Consider the following 19,182-nt stretch of genomic DNA (forward strand, 5'->3'; position numbering starts at 1 on the left):
CATTAAATATTGTTTATGTACTCAAACCTTGTAAAAATGCTGTTAGGTTTTATATTAGCATTAATAGACAAATTAATTTTTAAATATAATTTTAGGGGGGGGTTGTAGAAAATACACTATTTACACCTTATTTTCTCATACTGCTGTTCACTTATTTACCCTTGTCAAAAAAAAAAACCTATACAATTATATTTTTTTAAGAAATTGAATTACACTTAGGACAGAAGTATTCCTTTTTTCAGTGTAAATTTAAGTGCCTGATTCATGGTTTGTTTTCAGAAAACAGCTGTGTTTAAGCAGAGAGGTGGAAATGCAGCAAAATCAAAGTGGAATTACATCTCACACAGAATTTCTTCTACTTGGATTTCATGGACTCGGAGGATACAGACAATTTCTTTTCATGCCTTTCTTTCTGATGTTTGTACTGTCTTTTCTTGGTAACACAGTGCTGATTATCACTATTACAGCAGGAAGCAGTTTACACTCTCCCATGTATGTGTTAATATGTATCAATGCCTGTGTAGACCTTACATTGGTAATTATATTTGTCCCGAAAATGTTATTAAGCTTTTTATTTGACTGGAATGGAATAACTCTATTGGGTTGTCTCGTGCAAATGTTTTTTATTCATTTTGTTGGTACCTTTCAGTCAACTCTACTGTTAGGAATGGCTTTAGATCGCTATGTTGCCATATGTATCCCACTGCGCTACAATGATTACATCAATATTTCAAGTTTTTTAAAATTCTCTACTGTGGTTTTTTTCAGAAATATGTTTCTTGTTTTACTTGTAGTAGTTCTAGCTAGTCGTCTTTCTTTTTGCGCATCAAACGTTATTGATGATTGCTTTTGTCAGCACATGGCTCTGGTAAGCTTGGCCTGTGGAAACACAAGTATCAACAGTATTATTGGGCTGCTTGCAGTGTTTTGTATAACAGTCATTGATGCTGTGATCTTTGTGATTACATACATCAAAATTGCCTCTGATGTTTTTAAAACGCACTCAGGAAAATCACATGTCAAAGCAATCCACACATGTGGAACTCATTTAATAGTCGCAGGTGTGACTTTGATCTTCACCATGTCCTCATTTCTTGCATACAGGTTCAAAAATTCCCTCCCTCCCAATATTCATAACTTAATAAGCATAATGTACTTACTTTTCCCCAGCACTCTGCACCCTATTATTTATGGAATAAGAACAAAAGCGATAACGGAGCAGATACTGAAACTATTTCAATGCCGAAGAATTGAACCCATCTCTATGAAAGTATCGAGTATACATTGATTATGGAACATATGAAAAAAACAATATATAAAGGGACAGACTAACACTTTTCAATACTGTCATTAACTCTGGAAAATTATCCCAGACTGATCCGAGCTCATATGAAGGAATCCAAGCTGGAATGTTTATGAAAATCATACACTTAAAAGTGTATTTTATTTTATTCATCATTACTTTTTATATCTAATACAAAATAAACTAATTTTGAATTGATTTATTTTCCAAACCTCTGATGCAACAAAACAAAAATATCCCCTTTAGACCTCTTCTCACAGTTTCTACTGGTTGCTGAGCTGTACCTTCCCCTTACTCTCCCAGCTCCCATATCCAATCATTCTTATCAGGACTCATCCATCTCTCTGCTGGCCTCTCTGAGGAGACGAAGTGCTCCTCTACACTGAACACTATCGAAGTCCATGTCACAGGCATCATGTTCACTTCATTATTCATCTGATTGGATCTGTTCTCATTTTGCTGTTGTTGCTGTATCTTGTACTATATCTTGATTCCTGCACATCTGGTTCCGTTATGTTGTGTTCTGCATGTTTGATAAACCACTCTATCTTATGTAAACTTTGAAGTCTGTAATGGTTTTCAGCTCCTGGTATGTTTTAAAATGCAACTGTGTTGTAACCTGAGTCTCCTTGGCTAAATGCATCAGTCAAATATATAATTATGAATATGCTGTGGCATCAATTTCTGGGTCTGGGTCTGCATGCAGTGGGATGGAGTGTCAATGCACGTTGTAACCTCAGTGAAGAACCAGAAAAAGAATGTAGCTGATTTCTCTGTTCAGTTCACCAGAACTGTTTCCAAAGCTTTCTTCAACAATATCTCATCTCATTCTACTTCATGTACAATCTGTCAATCAAGATCTGTTATGGAATATATATCTGTTAAAGTTGTGGAGGAGGGTATTTTGTTACCATGGGACCTTAGTTAACACATTTTGTATAACACATCTGCCTATTGGCCACTGTACTTGTCACTCAAACAGGCCTCCTCTGCTTATATAAAGAAGTGGTTGATGTAAGCTACCACTGTCGTGTTTTCTGTTCAAACTAAGACATGTTTGTCCGATAGGATGTGCTGAAAGTGGCGCAGTGCCAGTGACACTGCTTGTAGCTCCTGTGCATTGATGTGAGCGGCTCTTGGAGGAAAAATTCCTGCAGTCTGTTGATGCTGTCAGTGAGGCAGATCCCCTGCAGTGGTGGAAAGTGCAAGAGGCAAACTTCCCCAGAGTTTCCAAATTTACCAAGAAATACTTGTGCATTCCTGCCACTAGTAAGCCTTCAGAAAGGGCATTCTAGTACTAGGCAATGTGTTGACATGCCACAGGGCAACACTTAGAGACGGTAGATAGGGTTGGGCAGACTGGGAATAGAGACCAGGAGCCAGAGCCTACAGGCTACTGGGGCTCGACTGAAGCCAACATCAGGTTTCCAATAGAACATCCAACCTGTAGAACCAGACAGATGTAAGCGGTGAGGCCCAAGCTGCAGCTGACAAATGTCTGCCAAGGGGGCTCTTTGAAAAAGGGCCCACGATGTGGCAACGCCCAGAGTCGAGTGGGCCACCAGGTGTCCAGGCATTGGGATCCCAGTGGACTTCTAGGCCATTATAATAGTGTCCACAATCCAACGCGAGAGGCGTTGCTTTGAAAGTGCCTGGCCCTGTGTCCGTGCTCCATAAGACACAAACAGTTGGTCTGAGCGACGAATGTCTTTAGTGCTTTCCAAATAGCACCTGAGGTCCTGCAAAGCAAAGCAGGTGAAGCTGACTCTCCTGCTCCGAAGAGGAGGATGAAAAGCCATCAACTCAATAGGCCTGTTTACATGAAAAGGAGACAGCACTTTCGGGAAAAACGCAGGGTTAGGCCGTAGCATGACCCTGGAATCATCAGCTGCAAAACGGACACACGTTTTGCAGAGATGACTGCCAGCAAAAACGCAGTATTAAGTGACACTAGCTTCAGCTCAGCTGTGTTCAGTGGCTCAAATGGGTCTTGGGAAAGTGCGCCCAGCACTACATCAAGGTGCCATGCAGGCAGTGGAGGGGCAAGAGGAGGCCGTAGCCATCAAGCTCCCTTCAGAAACAGCCAAGAAATGAGACCCAGTGGCACGCCATCAATCCGGTCATAACAAGCAGAGATGGCTGCCAGATACACTTTGAGCGTGGACAGGGCAATTAACTGGGTCATAACCCCCATCTTGGCACCAGGTGCGAAACGTCTGCCAGCAGTAGGAATACTGCAACCTCATAGAGGGAGCTCTTGCCGACTGAATAGTGGCTACTACCGCGTTTGACAGACCCCAGGCAATCAAACACTCCCACTCAGCAGCCAGGCCCAAAGCTGGAGGAGGCCTGGGTTGGGTTGGTCTATAGAGGAGACGGCGCAATCACACGTGAGACCCCAGGTAAAAATGACCGCAGGAACCCTTGGGACCACATTCTGTTTGCCCAGGAGTAAGGACATCAGTCACACTCTACTGGGAACAGTAATGCAGAGAGGGAAGGCCCATAGCACCTCTACCCTCACCTTCAACAATACTAAGACCATATACGGAGAGGGGTTGACAGGAGATCTGCTCGTGTACCCTCCGCTGAACACAGGAGCGCTCAACTTCTGCCAACTAGCAGCTAGGGGTGGGGTGATAGCAGCTCTACTGTGCGATAGTATACAAAGTGGGACAACAAGAAACAGCTTTTGTGACTAACACTTAAATAGGAGCAGTCACCTCCTGCTCAAGTAGCACAGCTAGGAGTGGAGTGATGGCAAGCTCTACTGTGACAGCAGGTCTAAATGAAGAAGTGGGGCAATAGGAGACCAGCTTACCAGAAGAGCAGCCCCCTCCGGCCTGACCAGCGCAGCAAGGAGTGGGCAACAGCAAGCTCTACAGTGTTGTGGCAAAGAAGCATACACAAAGTGGGGCAAGGGTAGACCAGCTCCATGCCCTCCACTTAATACAGGGCTCAGTGACTGTATACAATGGCTTAGCAGAGTAACACACACGCACACCCATGACAACATATCCAGCGGGCCACATAGGGGCAGCCTGGGTGGCCTCGGCTGAAACAGCACTGACTATACACATGGGCGGCCTAACAAGTAGTCGTGTAAATGAGCACCATGCTGTGGAGGCAGGCCGTTTGGGCTTCAGCTTTGTGAAGGTGGAGGCTGGCGCCTGGAGTGAGAAAGGTGCCACTCCAATGGTCTCCATTTTTATCTCTGCTGCCTGCACGGGAGTGCGCACAGCAAGAACTGCAGGCACAGCTGGAGCAGCAGGCACATCAAGCGTGGCTGCCTCTGAGGTTGCTGGCCTGGAGAAGGAGACAGGGGGGCTCAGGGAGAGGTGGAACTCTGATCCACTGAGCCCCTACTGTCGCTCAGTGGTGGCCATGGCGGTGGCTTTCTGTATGTGACTGGGACCCGAGTTGTGCCGTAGCGGGGTCGGGGACCAAATTTTAACTGCGCCTGTGGTCGGCAAACAGACAGGGCAGATGACCTCTCCACTCCGTGGGGGGCAAGGTTTGATGGCTGCAAGCGATAAGTAGCACCGATGGTAGCACCAATAAGTACAGGCACCAGAGGCACACAGCAACTGGGATGCCCTTGCAACAAGGTGGAGCGCCTAGCATGACTGGCCGTTGTAAGCGTGTCTCCACCTGGCAATGCCTCAATGGCCAACAACTGAAACCGAAGAACAGCCGTACCTCCGGTATGCAGACGGCCCAGAATGGTGTTAGTTAATAACTAACTAAACAATACACACGGAGACGGATAAAAGTGGTGAATCGGTGGGTGAACAGCAGCCAGCCGACCGAAAGCACAAGTTAGTGTTGTAAACAAACACACAGCGAGCTCTCACGACTTGAGACTTGAACCTATTTTGAATTACGTGAACAGGGGCCAATTTTTAAATCATAAGCACATTTTCCTGTGATATATGTAAAATGTATGATTGGCATCATTTCACTATCATTTTCTTTCTTTTTGTTTTCAGAAGCTCCAATCACAAATTGATCTATAGTAGTCTCATTTTTGTTATAGATCAAACCATTGTATTCAAACTTACGGCTAATGGGAAATTGGTAAGGTTGAAAGTGAGGAGTGTGTTAAAACACAAAATGACAGAAATTAATGACTAGTTACAGCCAGACAGGAATGGATGGGATGAAACATCTTCCACCAGTATTCCAGAGATGCATTTTCAGTAAGTGTAATCACATTACAATTATAATTCCCCCACCCCCCTTGCAATATTTATAGCTAATTGATTACAGTGTGTCATTTTAGGAAAGAATTTGGGCTTTAAAATCAACTGGATTGTACCTAGTGGTCAGGTGAACTTTATTTAAAGACATTAAACTGTTACCAAACATTAGTCAGAATTGTATTATTATTTTGTACTCCTTTTTGCAAGAGTAGTATTTGTATAACATTATATATCAGGTAAACACGCATGATTTTCCATTGAGATTCCACAAATTGTATTGTATTTAAAGTGTGACTTATTCTATTCCAGAATGTGTGAAGCATGTTCATGAAAAGGTGGAGGTAGAAGTAAAATGTGGAAAAGAAAATTGAAGACTACAGTACAATTTGAAGTGCTTCATCAAATGGAACCGTGCTTCAGCATCGCAAAAACTTTCATCAAAAGATCAATAGCAAGAAAAAGCCTGTCATTTTACAGAGCACTATGTCTGAACATATTAGAGAGTGTGTGTGTGTGTGTGTGTGTGTCATGAACCTTATTACTGAATATCCATGTCACAATGAACCCACAGGGAGCTCACAGTGTGAGCATATTTAGGACACAGTTAGCTCACACTGTGAAGTCACCTTGTGAGCTCACTGTGAGACCTTTGAGTGGTTACAGATTTAGCGCAGTGTGAGCTCACAGTGATCTCACAGTGAGATCACATTCTTCACTGGGGAATCTGCAAGAGACCTGGGACTTGGGAGAAGATTCATCTTCCAACAGGACAATGACCCCAAACATACAGCCAAAGCCACACTGGAGTGGCTTAAAAACAAAAAGGTCAATGTCCTGTAGAGGCCCAGTCAAAGCCTGTACCTCAATCAAATTGAGAATATGTGGAAAGGGCTGAAAATTGCTGTTCACCAAAGGTCCCCATCCAACCTGATGGAGCTTGAGTAATTTTGCAAAGAAGAATGGGCAAACATTGCTGTGTCCAGATGTGCAAAGCTGGGCATAGACTCATGGCTGTAATTGCTGCCAAAGCTGCCTCTAACAAATATTGACTGAAGGGGGTGATTACTTATGCATTAAATTATTTTCTGTTTTGTAATTAATTTGTAATTAATTTAGAGCAATTTGCAGATTATATTTTTCACATTATTTTTCACATTTTCTGTGTTGATCAGTGGCAAAAACTCATTATTAAATCCTTTCTGATTTCATGTTGTAGCACAATGATATGCAGAAAAGTCCAAGGGGGGTGAATACTTTTGAGAGACACTATATTCCAATTAATGCAGCTCTACTGGCAAACATCTTACAAGAGTTATTTAACTAGAAAAAACAACTTCTATTATATAGTTGCATCCTTGACTCAAAAGAATCGAAAGATAACATCAGGTTGCAAATGCAAGTGTAGCGTAAGGTACACTTATACATTTCAGTTAAAGAAGTGAATTTAAGTATCACCTTTAAGTATTCTAGAATCTTGTAGAACTCAATTTCTGTAATAATTGGACGCAGACACCAATTCCAAATATATAAATTCTAAAATTTATTAAAAACAAAGATAACATGTAGCACTACACTAGTTATACAAAAAGGGAAAAACTAATTAAAATTCAATCAAGATCAACAAATCAAAGACAAATCACTTCCGTGACCAAATCAAAGAACATGGAATCGCATATGATAACACACAAATCGTTAAACAAAATTACAAACACATTGACTACAATACTGGTTAGTAAGATGAAGGTGAATCTCTCATTAGTATTGTTAGTCGGACATTCAATAACTAATGCAGGTTAGTATTTAAGTCAAATAACTTCTTGTTATATATATCAGTCTCATTTACATTTGGGTGCCGAGAAAGATTCTATAATTTCTTGTTACCACAATTCTCCCTAATTAATTACTGTTCAATGATTAAGGGTAGGCAGGGCCACCAATAATCTAGTGTCTATTAACGTGTGTCAATTTCAGACTAAACAGTTGAACAAGAATGAGAAGATATTTCTCGGCTTTGACAGATTTTATTTCTAAAATTGTCAAACAAAACAGTTTAATGCAGTACTCATTTATATTTAAGAAAATACTAAATTATATTACACATGTTTATGACTCATAGAATAACATTTCTAATTGATTTCTCAAATGTCATGAATAATAAACTCCAAACTGTTAAAAGTATCTGAACGTCGTTGGCAGAGAGGCCTCTCTGCCTTCGGGATCAGATAAAAACAGACGGCACTGGTTCGAAGGCTCCAAGGGTGTGCACAGGATGTCTTCTTGGCAAGCAGGGTTTTCCACTGTAGTTACTTGAAGACAAAGTCTTTGAGGAAAGCAGGGCCCTGTTAGTTTCCAAGGGTCAAGTTTCGACTCAATAGCTATTTAAATGACTGAACACTTCTGTATTACAGTCGACTTGTCGTCATCAATTGTCCTGCTGCATACACTCCACTGATCAGGTGGGTACAGATGGGCAGGCGCAGGTTCTAAAGTTCTTTACTTAGTAAATTTCTTTAAAGAATTATTCGTACAGCTCAATCTCCTTCTCCCAGTTAAACTCTTCTGTTGCCGGCAAAGACTTGGTTGGTTTCCGGTTCTAGTTCTGGCAACAGAGCTAAGTTGAGTTGGGGCAGCGAGTTACCAGTTCAGGTGAGAGAGAGAGAGAGAGAGAGAGAGAGCTGTGTGCTACTTTTTATGCCTGATAGATCATAGGTGATTGGTTCTTGAGTTTGCGAGATTGGATTCGGGTGCCAACCCCCAGTTCCCTATTGGAGGAGGCTCGATTTATGCCTGATGTCAATCCATGCCATCTTTTGGAAATACCGGTTTGCCTGGGTTCGTAGCTCTGTTTCGGGATTTCGGCTCTCATCCGCTTCAAAGGGGTTTATTACCTGCAGGCCATATTCCCCAGACATTTTCACAGCAGGGGTTCTGAGCCATTTGGCCCATTCTAGATGAGCCATCCTCCCAAGACAGTTCATGGGCCGATGAGCTCAGGAATTCTGGTAACTTTGGGGGAGAAATCTTCTTTAGATCAGAGCTCGAGCTCAGTGAGGGTCTTTATACAAGCAGAGTAGGGATGCTTGAGTACAGTGGCCAATAGGCAGCTTTGTTATACAAAATGTGTTTACCAACATCCCATTGTAATGAAACCTAATAACCTAATGTTTTAAACTTCTTAAGCTTACATTTACATGTATTAATTAATATAAGAGCCCCTTTGAGTTGATGACAAGTCTATCTCTAAAGTCACACAAACACAAACAGAGGAGCTGGAGTTTATCCAGACTAATAAAGGAAAAACAAAAGACCAAATTTAGTACTTCAGAAAAAGCTGTGAGAGTTTGTGTTGCAAGTGTGGGACTTGTATTTCCAGTATTCCAACTTAATTATTTCTATTCACACATAACACAGCAAATTACTATCCTCTCATTAAGAACTCAAAATAATCAGCCACCTGACAGAACCTCACCAGGGGAATACAGACAGAGATTTAAGAGTCACTTCAGAAGAGCTAGGTTAAGTATGGAAGAGAGAGAAAAGGTGATTCCTATTGAAACAGTGAGTTAAGGTCCTTTTTAATGCATGCTTTTTGGTTTCATTACATTTACTTATACTGGTAGATTCTTTTTTAAATTTGTTAATGCACAGCTTTAATTCTTATTGGTTATATATCCTGAAAATGTATTTAAATAAACATGAATGGTCTCTCTATGTGTTTTAGCATTTTAAATAATCAATAAACACACTGAGTGGAGTATGTTCTGTTATATGATTAAAGGCTGACTAAAATATATATATGAAGGATATAGGCATCTTCCGAAATCAGGTTAAGTGTAGCTTGTGTGGCTAATATGTAAAATGGTTTTAATTTAGTATTACCTAGTATTGGCTTAATAAGAGTGTCAGCCATTATCATATTATGTGGAACTTACTGTGAATTTTGTTATTCACATTTGAAGAAGCAGATTCTAATTATTGCTTCATACATTTGTTCAGTAATTGGCCATTTACTCATAGTGAAATCAATACAGTGGAGATTGTTTTAAGAATTCAAATTAGGGCAGACATGTGCTTTTCTTCCCAGTGTAAATGAAGTCCCTAATCTTTTAGTTTGTTTTCAGATAACATTGGTATTGTCACGTCCACAAGGACCAAAGGAAGGGATCCAAGTGCAGGCTAGAAGTTGAAGCAGATAATCCAATAAGGGCAAAATGAGAGAGAGAAAACAGAGACAGTCCAAGGTTGATCGATCAGGCGAACAGGCTAGTGAGGAGATCCAGAAGGGGTAAACGAGAGACGATAGCAAGAGGTCAAAAAACACGGAGAAGCAAACACGAAACAAGGCTCAGAATTGATTCTAGAAAGAAAGCAAGAGTTCGCAATGAATCTATGAAACAGAGGGGTTTAAGTACTGTGAATGAGAGAGGGTTTGAATGAGGTGAATGAAAGATTGACCAATGATAAGAGAGGAGGACAGAACAGGTGCACCTGGTAGGAAAGAATGTGGAAAGACTGGTTTGACTGGCCAAAGGAAAGGAGAAGCACTAGACTAGAATTCGGGAGAGGGAGACTTCTGGTGGTGAAATAAGTTGGAAACAGGGGAGACCGTGACAGGTATTTAAGTAAAGAGGTGAAAATGCAGCAAAATCAAAGTGGAATTACATCTCACATAGAATGTATTCTACTCGGATTTCAGGGGCTCGGAGGATACAGACCATTTCTTTTCATTCCTTTCTTTCTGATAGGTGTATTGTCCTTTGTTGGTAATGCAGCACTGATAATCACTATTAATATAGGCAGCAGTTTGCACTCTCCCATGTATGTCATAATATGTATCAATACCTTCGTAGATCTGACTTTTTTTGTTAAAAAAATGTTATTAAGCTTTTTATTCGACTTGAGTGGAATAACTCTGTTGGGCTGTCTGTCCCAAATGTTTCTTATCCACTTCATTGGTAGCTTTCAGTCAACTGTTCTTCTAGGGATGGCTCTGGATCGCTATGTTGCCATATGTATCCCACTGCACTACAATGATTACGTAAATACATCGACTTTCTGTAAATTAGCTGTTATTTTGAGAAATATGTTTTTTGTTCTAACCAGTCTAATTTCTTTTTGCTAGTCAAATATTATTGATGATTGCTTTTGTCAGCACATGGCTCTGGTAAGCTTGGCCTGTGGAAACACCAGCAAGAACAGTATCATTGGGCTGCTTTCAGTGTTTTCTATCACAGTCACCGATGCTGTGCTCATTGTGATTTCATACATCAAAATTTTCTGTGATGTTTTTAAAACACACTCAGGAAAATCCCACGGAAAAGCAATTCACACCTGTGGCACTCATTTAATAGTCACAGGTGTGTCTTTCAGCTTTACCATGTCCGCATTACTTTCATACAGGTTCAAAAGTTCCCTCCCTCCCAATATTCATAACTTAATAAGCATAATGTACTTACTTTTCCCTGGCACTTTCAACCCAATTATTTATGGAATAAGAACAAAAGCAATAAGAGAGCAGATGTTGAAACTATTTCAATGACCAAGAATTGGACCCATCTCCATGAAAGTATTGAGTGTACATTGATTATGGAACATAAAAATATATTTGAGGGACAGACCAACACTTTTCAATAATGTCATTATCTCTGGATACTTATTACAGGCTGATCCGAGCTCATATGAAGGAAACTAAGCTGAAATGTTTCTGAAAATCATACACTAAAAAGTGATTAAGAGATTTTGAGATTCATGCTTCATTTTTGTATTGATCACTACTTTTCATATCTGAAGAAGGCTGGGTAAAAGGGGGAATTAAAATAATTTAAAAATAATTCTATGAAAAACCTAATTATTCAAATTAATAGAATAAGAGCCATGAAGTAAGACATAAGAATAAGTCCATTGCCCTTCTCTTAAGATTGACTAAGGGAGAGATATATAGAATGTGCAATGTTTATAAGTTAAGACGCAACAGAAGTATATGTAAACTGATATTGCTGACTTTTGTATACTATACGTAACAGGAATAACTAAACATGAAATTACAACTAAAGAGTGACTTTTTGTATTCTGTAAGAAGCAACACAATGTATATATTATGTAGGTAGTAACTGGGGTTGACCTTTATGACCTAGGGCAGGAGAAAACATAGTTTGAGGTACACTGTACAGCTCCAGGAAATTGCAGGTGGCCACTGCAACTTTCATGAGAGAGCTCAATATTCTGTACGGTGTGGTTACAGCATCGTTTGCCTGTCCAAAAAACTAAAAAAACGGACATTCCAACCCCCTGATTCATTGAATACCTTGCTGTACATACTGTACATACACACCTCGTAGGTGGCAGACTGGGATGGATGGGAGATGAAGCACCACCAGCACCATCCCACCTGCCCCTCAGGAGGAAGAAATGATTGTAACTGACAAACACGATTCTTTTGGCTTAGTGTCCGTTTGTGGATTTCCTGTTTTTGTCTCAAAACTGAAAATGTTACAGCATTGTCTATCATTGAAGAAAATCATTAAACCTCTTGAAGCTTTTGATTGGATAAACAGTCACAGTACCCTACGTAATTTTTCCTTTAAAACTGTAGTCATTTCTGCAAAGAATTAAGTGTCACATACATGTCTTTTCTTCTTCGGCTCTGTCTCTCTCTGCACTCGAGTGTGGCCGACAGAAGGTTCTGAAGAAGGCTGGGTAAAAGGGGGAATTAAAAGTATTTAAAAAAAATTCTATGAAAAGAAGAAGTATCAATGAGAAATGCCTTATATGGAGTTGTTTTTCCTAAATGTGTATGTGTGCTACGAGGTCTGCAGCTAAGGAGTAACTGACAAATTGTATATGCTATAATTATCTATATGTGTCATGCCTCTTGTATTGCCAATGTGAGTCAAATCTGTCCAAACTGTCTATACCCCAGCAACAGAGGTGGAGCAGACCCCCAGAACCCTTAAGGAAATTAAATATATGCAGAATATATTTATCAAAATATATTATTGGAATATATATATATATATTAAAATATCTGTTACAATCTTCCTGGAAAATATATTACAATATCTTGTAATATATTGCAATATACTTTAAAATATGTACATTATTGCCATTTTTGTATTTTGAGATATATTTTTCAAAATATATGAATATATTATAAATATATTATAAAACATCAAAATGTATTTTAATATATATGTTACAATATATTGTCCTATCTTACTGAAACATATAATATATAATATACAATATATAATATCTATAAGACTACCATATATTTTAAAATATATAAATGATTGCTGGGTTTGTATATTGAGATATGTTTTGTAAAATATATCAAATTCAAATTCAAGTTCAGATTAGCTTTATTGGTGTGACCGGAGTGCTCTGGTGTTGCCAAAGCTTTAAAAACAAAACAAGCAAACAAACAAAACAAAAATGTACAATACAACAAAGCAATACAATAAAGTCATAATACAAACAGGGATGTGAAACTATAATTAAAGAATTAAACAATATATATCAGTAAATAAGAAATATATTATCAAAATATAGATTAATATATATTACAATATACTGTAATTTTTCTGGAAAATATATTACAGTATCTTGTAACATACTTTAAAATATATAAATTGCAGTTCTTGTATGATGTTATATATTTTTAAAACATAAAATATTGAATATATATATATATATATATATATATATATAAAACAATGCAAATGCAATATACATAACTTTTTAGTTTACAATATTATACTTTATAATAACAACATTTTTTCATTTATACGATTGTATAAAAAACGAATGATCGCCCTCCATCCTAAGGCAATTAACAATGAAATAACACTGTTTCCAGTTGAAGGTCTGGTGTCCTCCTTCTCCTTCAGCTGGTAATGAAGCTCATTGATTTTTCAGTTGAGTCTTCCTAATGCCCCCTTGTTTAGTGCCTGGACATTTCTTTGGTTGTTTCTGTGAAAATAAATTAGTAAGGACAGAATTTAATTCTTAACAGAGACTAAGTTCATAGGGTTAACGATGACCGATCAAAATAATATATGTGATGTTTACACAAATCAAGTATTGACACTTGCATTATACAAATCACAACTTTTCTTTTCATCTTGATTTGGTTCACAGAAAAATCATTAGGGGGGAAAAAAAAAGCTAATGTTTGATAGACATGGTATCTTCATCAGAAGATATATTATTGCGCGATATTTGATCACCTGTACAGGAATAACTGTAAGCGCAAAAACACAAAAACCGTCCAGAAAGAAAAAAAAAATAGTTACACACAAATAGAAAACAATGGATTTCATTTCTCACACCTGTTCGAAGTCTTCATTGGCATCTTGCTCTGGTTTCAGTGGAAGCTCTGGTCCCGATCGCCATTGGTTTAAACTCAACGAAACAAACACTGGTGCCGGCATCTCAATCCCAAAAAACACATATCAGCAAGAAGTCTTTTAATTCTTGTCTGTCTGAAATCACATCCTTTAGTTCTTAATATCCAGGAAAACATTTTACATAACTGACATAAAGCAAAAAGGGAAACATTCCGTTGTTTGTGACTCATTAACCTTCTCTCCGCCTCCCTCTTCGCGCCACACACACCGCTCCCCTCTCTCTCCTCCAATCAGCTCCGAGTATCAAGTGTTTCAAACTTGATTGACAGCAGAGTATATCATGTCAATTTGGAGTCTGTATGGCTCAAACTCATTATAGATAGATAGCTAGATGTATACATGAGTAGATAGACAGGGGTCATATATTAGGAATATGTAATATTTTAATAATGTAAAAATGCGATTAGATTAAAAATATATACTGGTATTCACCCATCTGCCATAACATTATGACCACCTTCCTAATATTGTGTAGGTCCCCCTTTTGCCGCCAAACCAGCCCTGACCCGTCGTGGCATGGACTCCACTAGACCTCTGAAGGTGTGCTGTGGTATCTGGTACCAAGACATTAGCAGCAGATCCTTTAAGTCCTGGAAGTTGTGAGGTGGGGCCTCCACGGATCGGACTAGTTTGTCCAGCACATCCCACAGATGCTCGATTGGATTGAGATCTGGGGAATTTGGAGGACAAGTCAACACCTTGAACTCATGATTCATCAAACCAGGCCACCTTCTTCCATTGCTCCGTGGTCCAGTTCTGATGCTCACGTGCCCATTGTAGGCACTTTCGGCAGTGGACAGGGGTCAGCATGGACACCCTGACTGGTCTGCAGCTACGCAGCCCCATACGCAACAAACTGCGATGCACTGTGTGTTCTGACACGTTTCTATCAGAACCAGCATTAACTTTTTCAGCAATTTGAGCTACAGTATCTCGTCTTTTGGATTAGCCTTCGCTAATTTAGTTTTAAATGTATTGCATTATTTCAAATTGATTGATCCTAGACTAGAGAGCAGTAGTGAATATGCCAGTTGATTGAACTGAGTTAAGACCAATACAGGTCTGCAGAGTTGCAGATATTGGCAAACCCTGTCTGGAGCCCAAGCCTGTGAGCCCAGCCTAACCAGGGTAGTTACATATGAAATCTTTTGAGTTATGTGATACAATAGCTAGTAGACAATACATACCTCCAACAACTGAGTTTGAGACTCTGGCATTTCACTACAATGCAATGTTAAATACTGTATGTATTATTGAAATTGGAAATAATATATTTGGTGAAATATATTTTGAAAAATTTACAAATACATTTGGTGAAATATATTAATGTAAATATATTCTTAAATGTATGTTTTAAATAATTTACGAAATTAATTGTATTTTGAACAGAATATATTTTACATTATGATATGTCCACATATTTGTATAATAGATTGCAGTATATTTCCATATTGGAACATTTAAAACTGCCATTTGTGTCTCTTCAGGAGTGGACAGAAGTCCATCGCATCACAAGCATTTATGCATAACTATGCCTGACTGTGGAATGTAACTTTTGAGACATTACACTAAGACCGCCTCTGTGTTAGAATCTCCCAAGCCGGTTTGTGTATGAATAACTGATAACTATGAAAGATCATATCACAGGCATCATCTGTTATCTTTCTTAGTTTTAATAGTGTAGTTCTCGCTGTTAAAGCAATTTTTTTTTTATTAATGTAGTTTTTCTGTATATTATACTTTATATTGTTTACTGTATGTCTGGATTAATGATTGTGTTCTGCATTTTTGATAAACCATCTTAATCTTATGTAGCATTTGAATTCTGTAAAGTTTTACAGTTCTCCATGGCTAAAGGTATCAGTCAAATAAATAATAATAATACTGCTGTCCTGCATTAATTTCTAATACTGCTGATATATACAAAGCAGCTTGTATACTTAATGAAGCACCAGAAAAAAAAAATGCAGGTGATTTCTCTGTTCAAGTTCACCACAACATTTCTGAAGCTGTCTTCAAAGAAATCACATTATATTGTTTTTCTTGTACATTTTACTAAATAAATAAATCAAATGTATTTTATCATATATGAATAACCTTTTTTATAAGAAGTAGGCTTCTAAATCCAGAGAATAAAATATTTATTGACATGCCAGCCCCCAACCTCAGTTGAGTCTCAAACGTTTACAAGTTTGTCTTGCCTAGGCATATTACCATTGGTTCCTCATCATCAAACAGATGTTTTTGTGAGATTGGACTGTAAGATATTATTTGTTAGAATGTATTTTTCTATGGGAAATTCTGTCCTATCTGGTTTGGTAGAGGAAACAGACGTCCTGCCTTTTATCTAGTTCCCTGGTAGCCTGGCTTATCTATGTGTCCAGAGACCATTACATTACATTATTTGTCATTTAGCAGATGCTCTTATCCAGGACAATTTACATTTGTACCCATTTATACAGCTGGGTATTTTACTGGAACAATCTAAGTGAAGTACTTTGCTCAAGGGTACAACAGCACTGCTTCAACTGGGATTTGAATCCACAACCTACCAGTTATGAGTCCCTAACCGCTAATCTAATTTCTAAAGGACCCCCACTTCTGAATTACATTAGCATCAAGCACCCAACTCATGGTGATGGCAAAATGTGATTGGTTGAAAGGTAACCTAATAAAAGGAAAACAAAGAGGAGTTTAGTTCTCATCAAGGAGTTCAAGAAGAAGGGGTAACAACAAGAAAAGAACAGGAGGGAGAGAGAGAGAGAGACAGACACACCGCTGCCTGTCTGACCAGACTGACCTAAGCTGCCCTGTGAGGAGAAATCGGGTATTATTTGTTTATTTCTGTAATCCAGCAGAAGCTTAATATTACTTATTTACAGTAATATAATTGAATGATATTAGTTTGCTATTTTTGTCACAAATAAATGATTATTGCACATCTGTGACTTGACCGCATCTTCCCTCTAAAAATAATCTTAAAAGAGAAACCAATTGACCTATAAGTTTTCAGTTCAACTAATTATTTAGATTGAAAAACCAAACATATCAAAATTCTCTTACAGGACTTTTTGGATGCAAAAGCAGTGAACAATCAATACCTTGAGGTAAAAACAGGAAACCCACAAACAGACACTGTGAAGTCAGCTCTGGTAAAACAGCCTGGGTAGCAATATAACAGCTTGCTTAACAATTAATGCAGCTGACTGATGAATACAGTATTTTAAGTCATAATATTAATATAAAACATTATTCAACTTCTTCAACAGATAATAAGCCTTTTTGAATGGTTAACAAGTCTCTAAGGAAACACACACAGATGAGCTAGTTTATCCAGACTAATAAAAAGAAAACAAATAAAAATGGTGTACTCTCTGAGAGTTTGTGTTACTATCCTCTAATTAGGAACTCAAAATAATCAGCCCTCAGACAGAACCTCACCAGGGGAATACAGATAGAGATTTAAGAGCCACACGTGGAAGAGCTGGGTTAAAGTATGAGCTCATGGAAGGTAGAGAAGAGGGGATTCCTACTCAAACAGTAAGTTTATCAATTTTGTAATGAATGCGGTTTGGTTTCCTTACATTTGCTAATACTGGAAGGATTTAAATACATTTAAATAAACATTGATGGTCTTGTGTGTTTAACCATTCTGTATAAACACACATATTGTATTGCTATACTGTTATATGACCAAAGGCTGACTAATATATATATATATATATATATATATATATATATATATATATATATATATATATAATCTCCAGAAATCAGGTGTAGTTTTTTTTGTGTCTAATTTGTAAAATTAAAAAGGTAGTAGTATTAGCTTAAAAAGAGGGTGTCAACCATTCTCAAATTATGTGAAAGTTAATGTGATTGTTTAAATTCATATTTGAGGTAGCTAATTAACAATGTTTAGGAATCATTCCTTCATACTCTTGTTTACTCATTGGCCCTTGTCTCATACTGAAATCAATACAGTCACAATGTGCTTTTCTTACCACTGTAAATTAAGTTCCTAATGTATGGCTTGTTTTCAGATCACAGTGGTATTTAAGGAGACAGGTGAAAATGCAGCAAAATCAAAGTGGAATTACATCTCACACAGAGTTTCTTCTACTTGGATTTCATGGACTCGGAGGATACAGACAATTTCTTTTCATTCCTTTCTTTCTGATAGGTGTATTGTCCTTTGTTGGTAATGCAGCACTGATAATCACTATTAAAACAGGCAGCAGTTTACACTCTCCCATGTATGTGTTAATATGTATCAATGCCTGTGTAGACCTGACTTTGCCAGTAATATTTGTTCCAAAAATGTTATTAAGCTTTTTATTTGACTTGAGTGGAATAAGTCTGTTGGGCTGTCTGTTCCAAATGTTTTTTATTCACTTTGTTGGTAGCTTTCAGTCAACTGTTCTCCTAGGGATGGCTCTGGATCGCTATGTTGCCATATGTATCCCACTGCACTACAATGATTACATAAATAGGTCGACTTTCTGTAAATTCTCTGCTGTAGTTACTCTGAGAAATATGTTTTTTGTTTTACTTGTAGTAGTTCTAGCCAGTCATCTTTCTTTTTGCTCGTCGAATATTATTGATGATTGCTTTTGTCAGCACATGGCTCTGGTAAGCTTGGGCTGTGGAAACACCAGCAAGAACAGTATCATTGGGCTGCTTGCAGTGTTTTCCATAACAGTCATTGATGCTGGGCTCATTGTGATTTCATACATCAAAATTTTCTGTGATATTTTTAAAACACACTCAGGAAAATCCCGAGAAAAGGCAATCCACACCTGTGGCACTCATTTAATAGTCACAGGTGTATCTTTCAGCTTTACCATGTCCGCATTACTTTCATACAGGTTCAAAAGTTCCCTCCCTCCAAATATTCATAACTTAATAAGCATAATGTACTTACTTTTCCCTGGCACTTTCCACCCAATTATTTATGGAATAAGAACAAAAGCAATAAGAGAACAGATGCTGAATCTCTTTCAATGCAAAAGAATTGGACCCATCTCCACAAAAGTAACGAGTATACATTGATTTTGGAAAATAAGGAGAAATTAATATATAAGTGACACACCACCATGTTTTAATGCTTTCACTAACACTGTGGATAATCATAATATAATTAATCGAGCTCTTATGAAGCAAACTAATTTTTTTTTTTCATCACTACTTTTCATTTATAAATCAAAATGCAAAAATATTAATATTGACATAATCTGTAAAACCATGTTTCTATATTTATAAACCCTCCTGT

The 19,182-nt window shown here is 38.0% G+C and overlaps 2 protein-coding genes and 1 pseudogene across 2 annotated transcripts; all 3 read left to right on the plus strand.

Moving 5' to 3' along the window:
• Positions 1 to 400: 400 nt before the first annotated feature.
• On the plus strand, positions 401 to 1,288 carry LOC136747093 (olfactory receptor 52E8-like). The gene has a single exon (XM_066700051.1). It carries the CDS (start codon positions 401 to 403, stop codon positions 1,286 to 1,288), a length of 888 nt encoding a protein of 295 aa, XP_066556148.1.
• Positions 1,289 to 10,141: 8,853 nt separating this feature from the next.
• LOC136747094 (olfactory receptor 52E8-like) lies at positions 10,142 to 11,044 on the plus strand (annotated as a pseudogene).
• Positions 11,045 to 17,984: 6,940 nt separating this feature from the next.
• LOC136747095 (olfactory receptor 52E8-like) lies at positions 17,985 to 18,967 on the plus strand. The gene has a single exon (XM_066700052.1). The coding sequence runs from the start codon at positions 17,985 to 17,987 to the stop codon at positions 18,960 to 18,962; it is 978 nt and encodes a 325-aa protein (XP_066556149.1). The 3' UTR covers positions 18,963 to 18,967.
• The last annotated feature ends 215 nt before the right edge of the window (positions 18,968 to 19,182 follow it).

Source organism: Amia ocellicauda, chromosome 3, assembly GCF_036373705.1.
Source record: "Amia ocellicauda isolate fAmiCal2 chromosome 3, fAmiCal2.hap1, whole genome shotgun sequence".
NCBI classification, from domain to species: domain Eukaryota; kingdom Metazoa; phylum Chordata; class Actinopteri; order Amiiformes; family Amiidae; genus Amia; species Amia ocellicauda.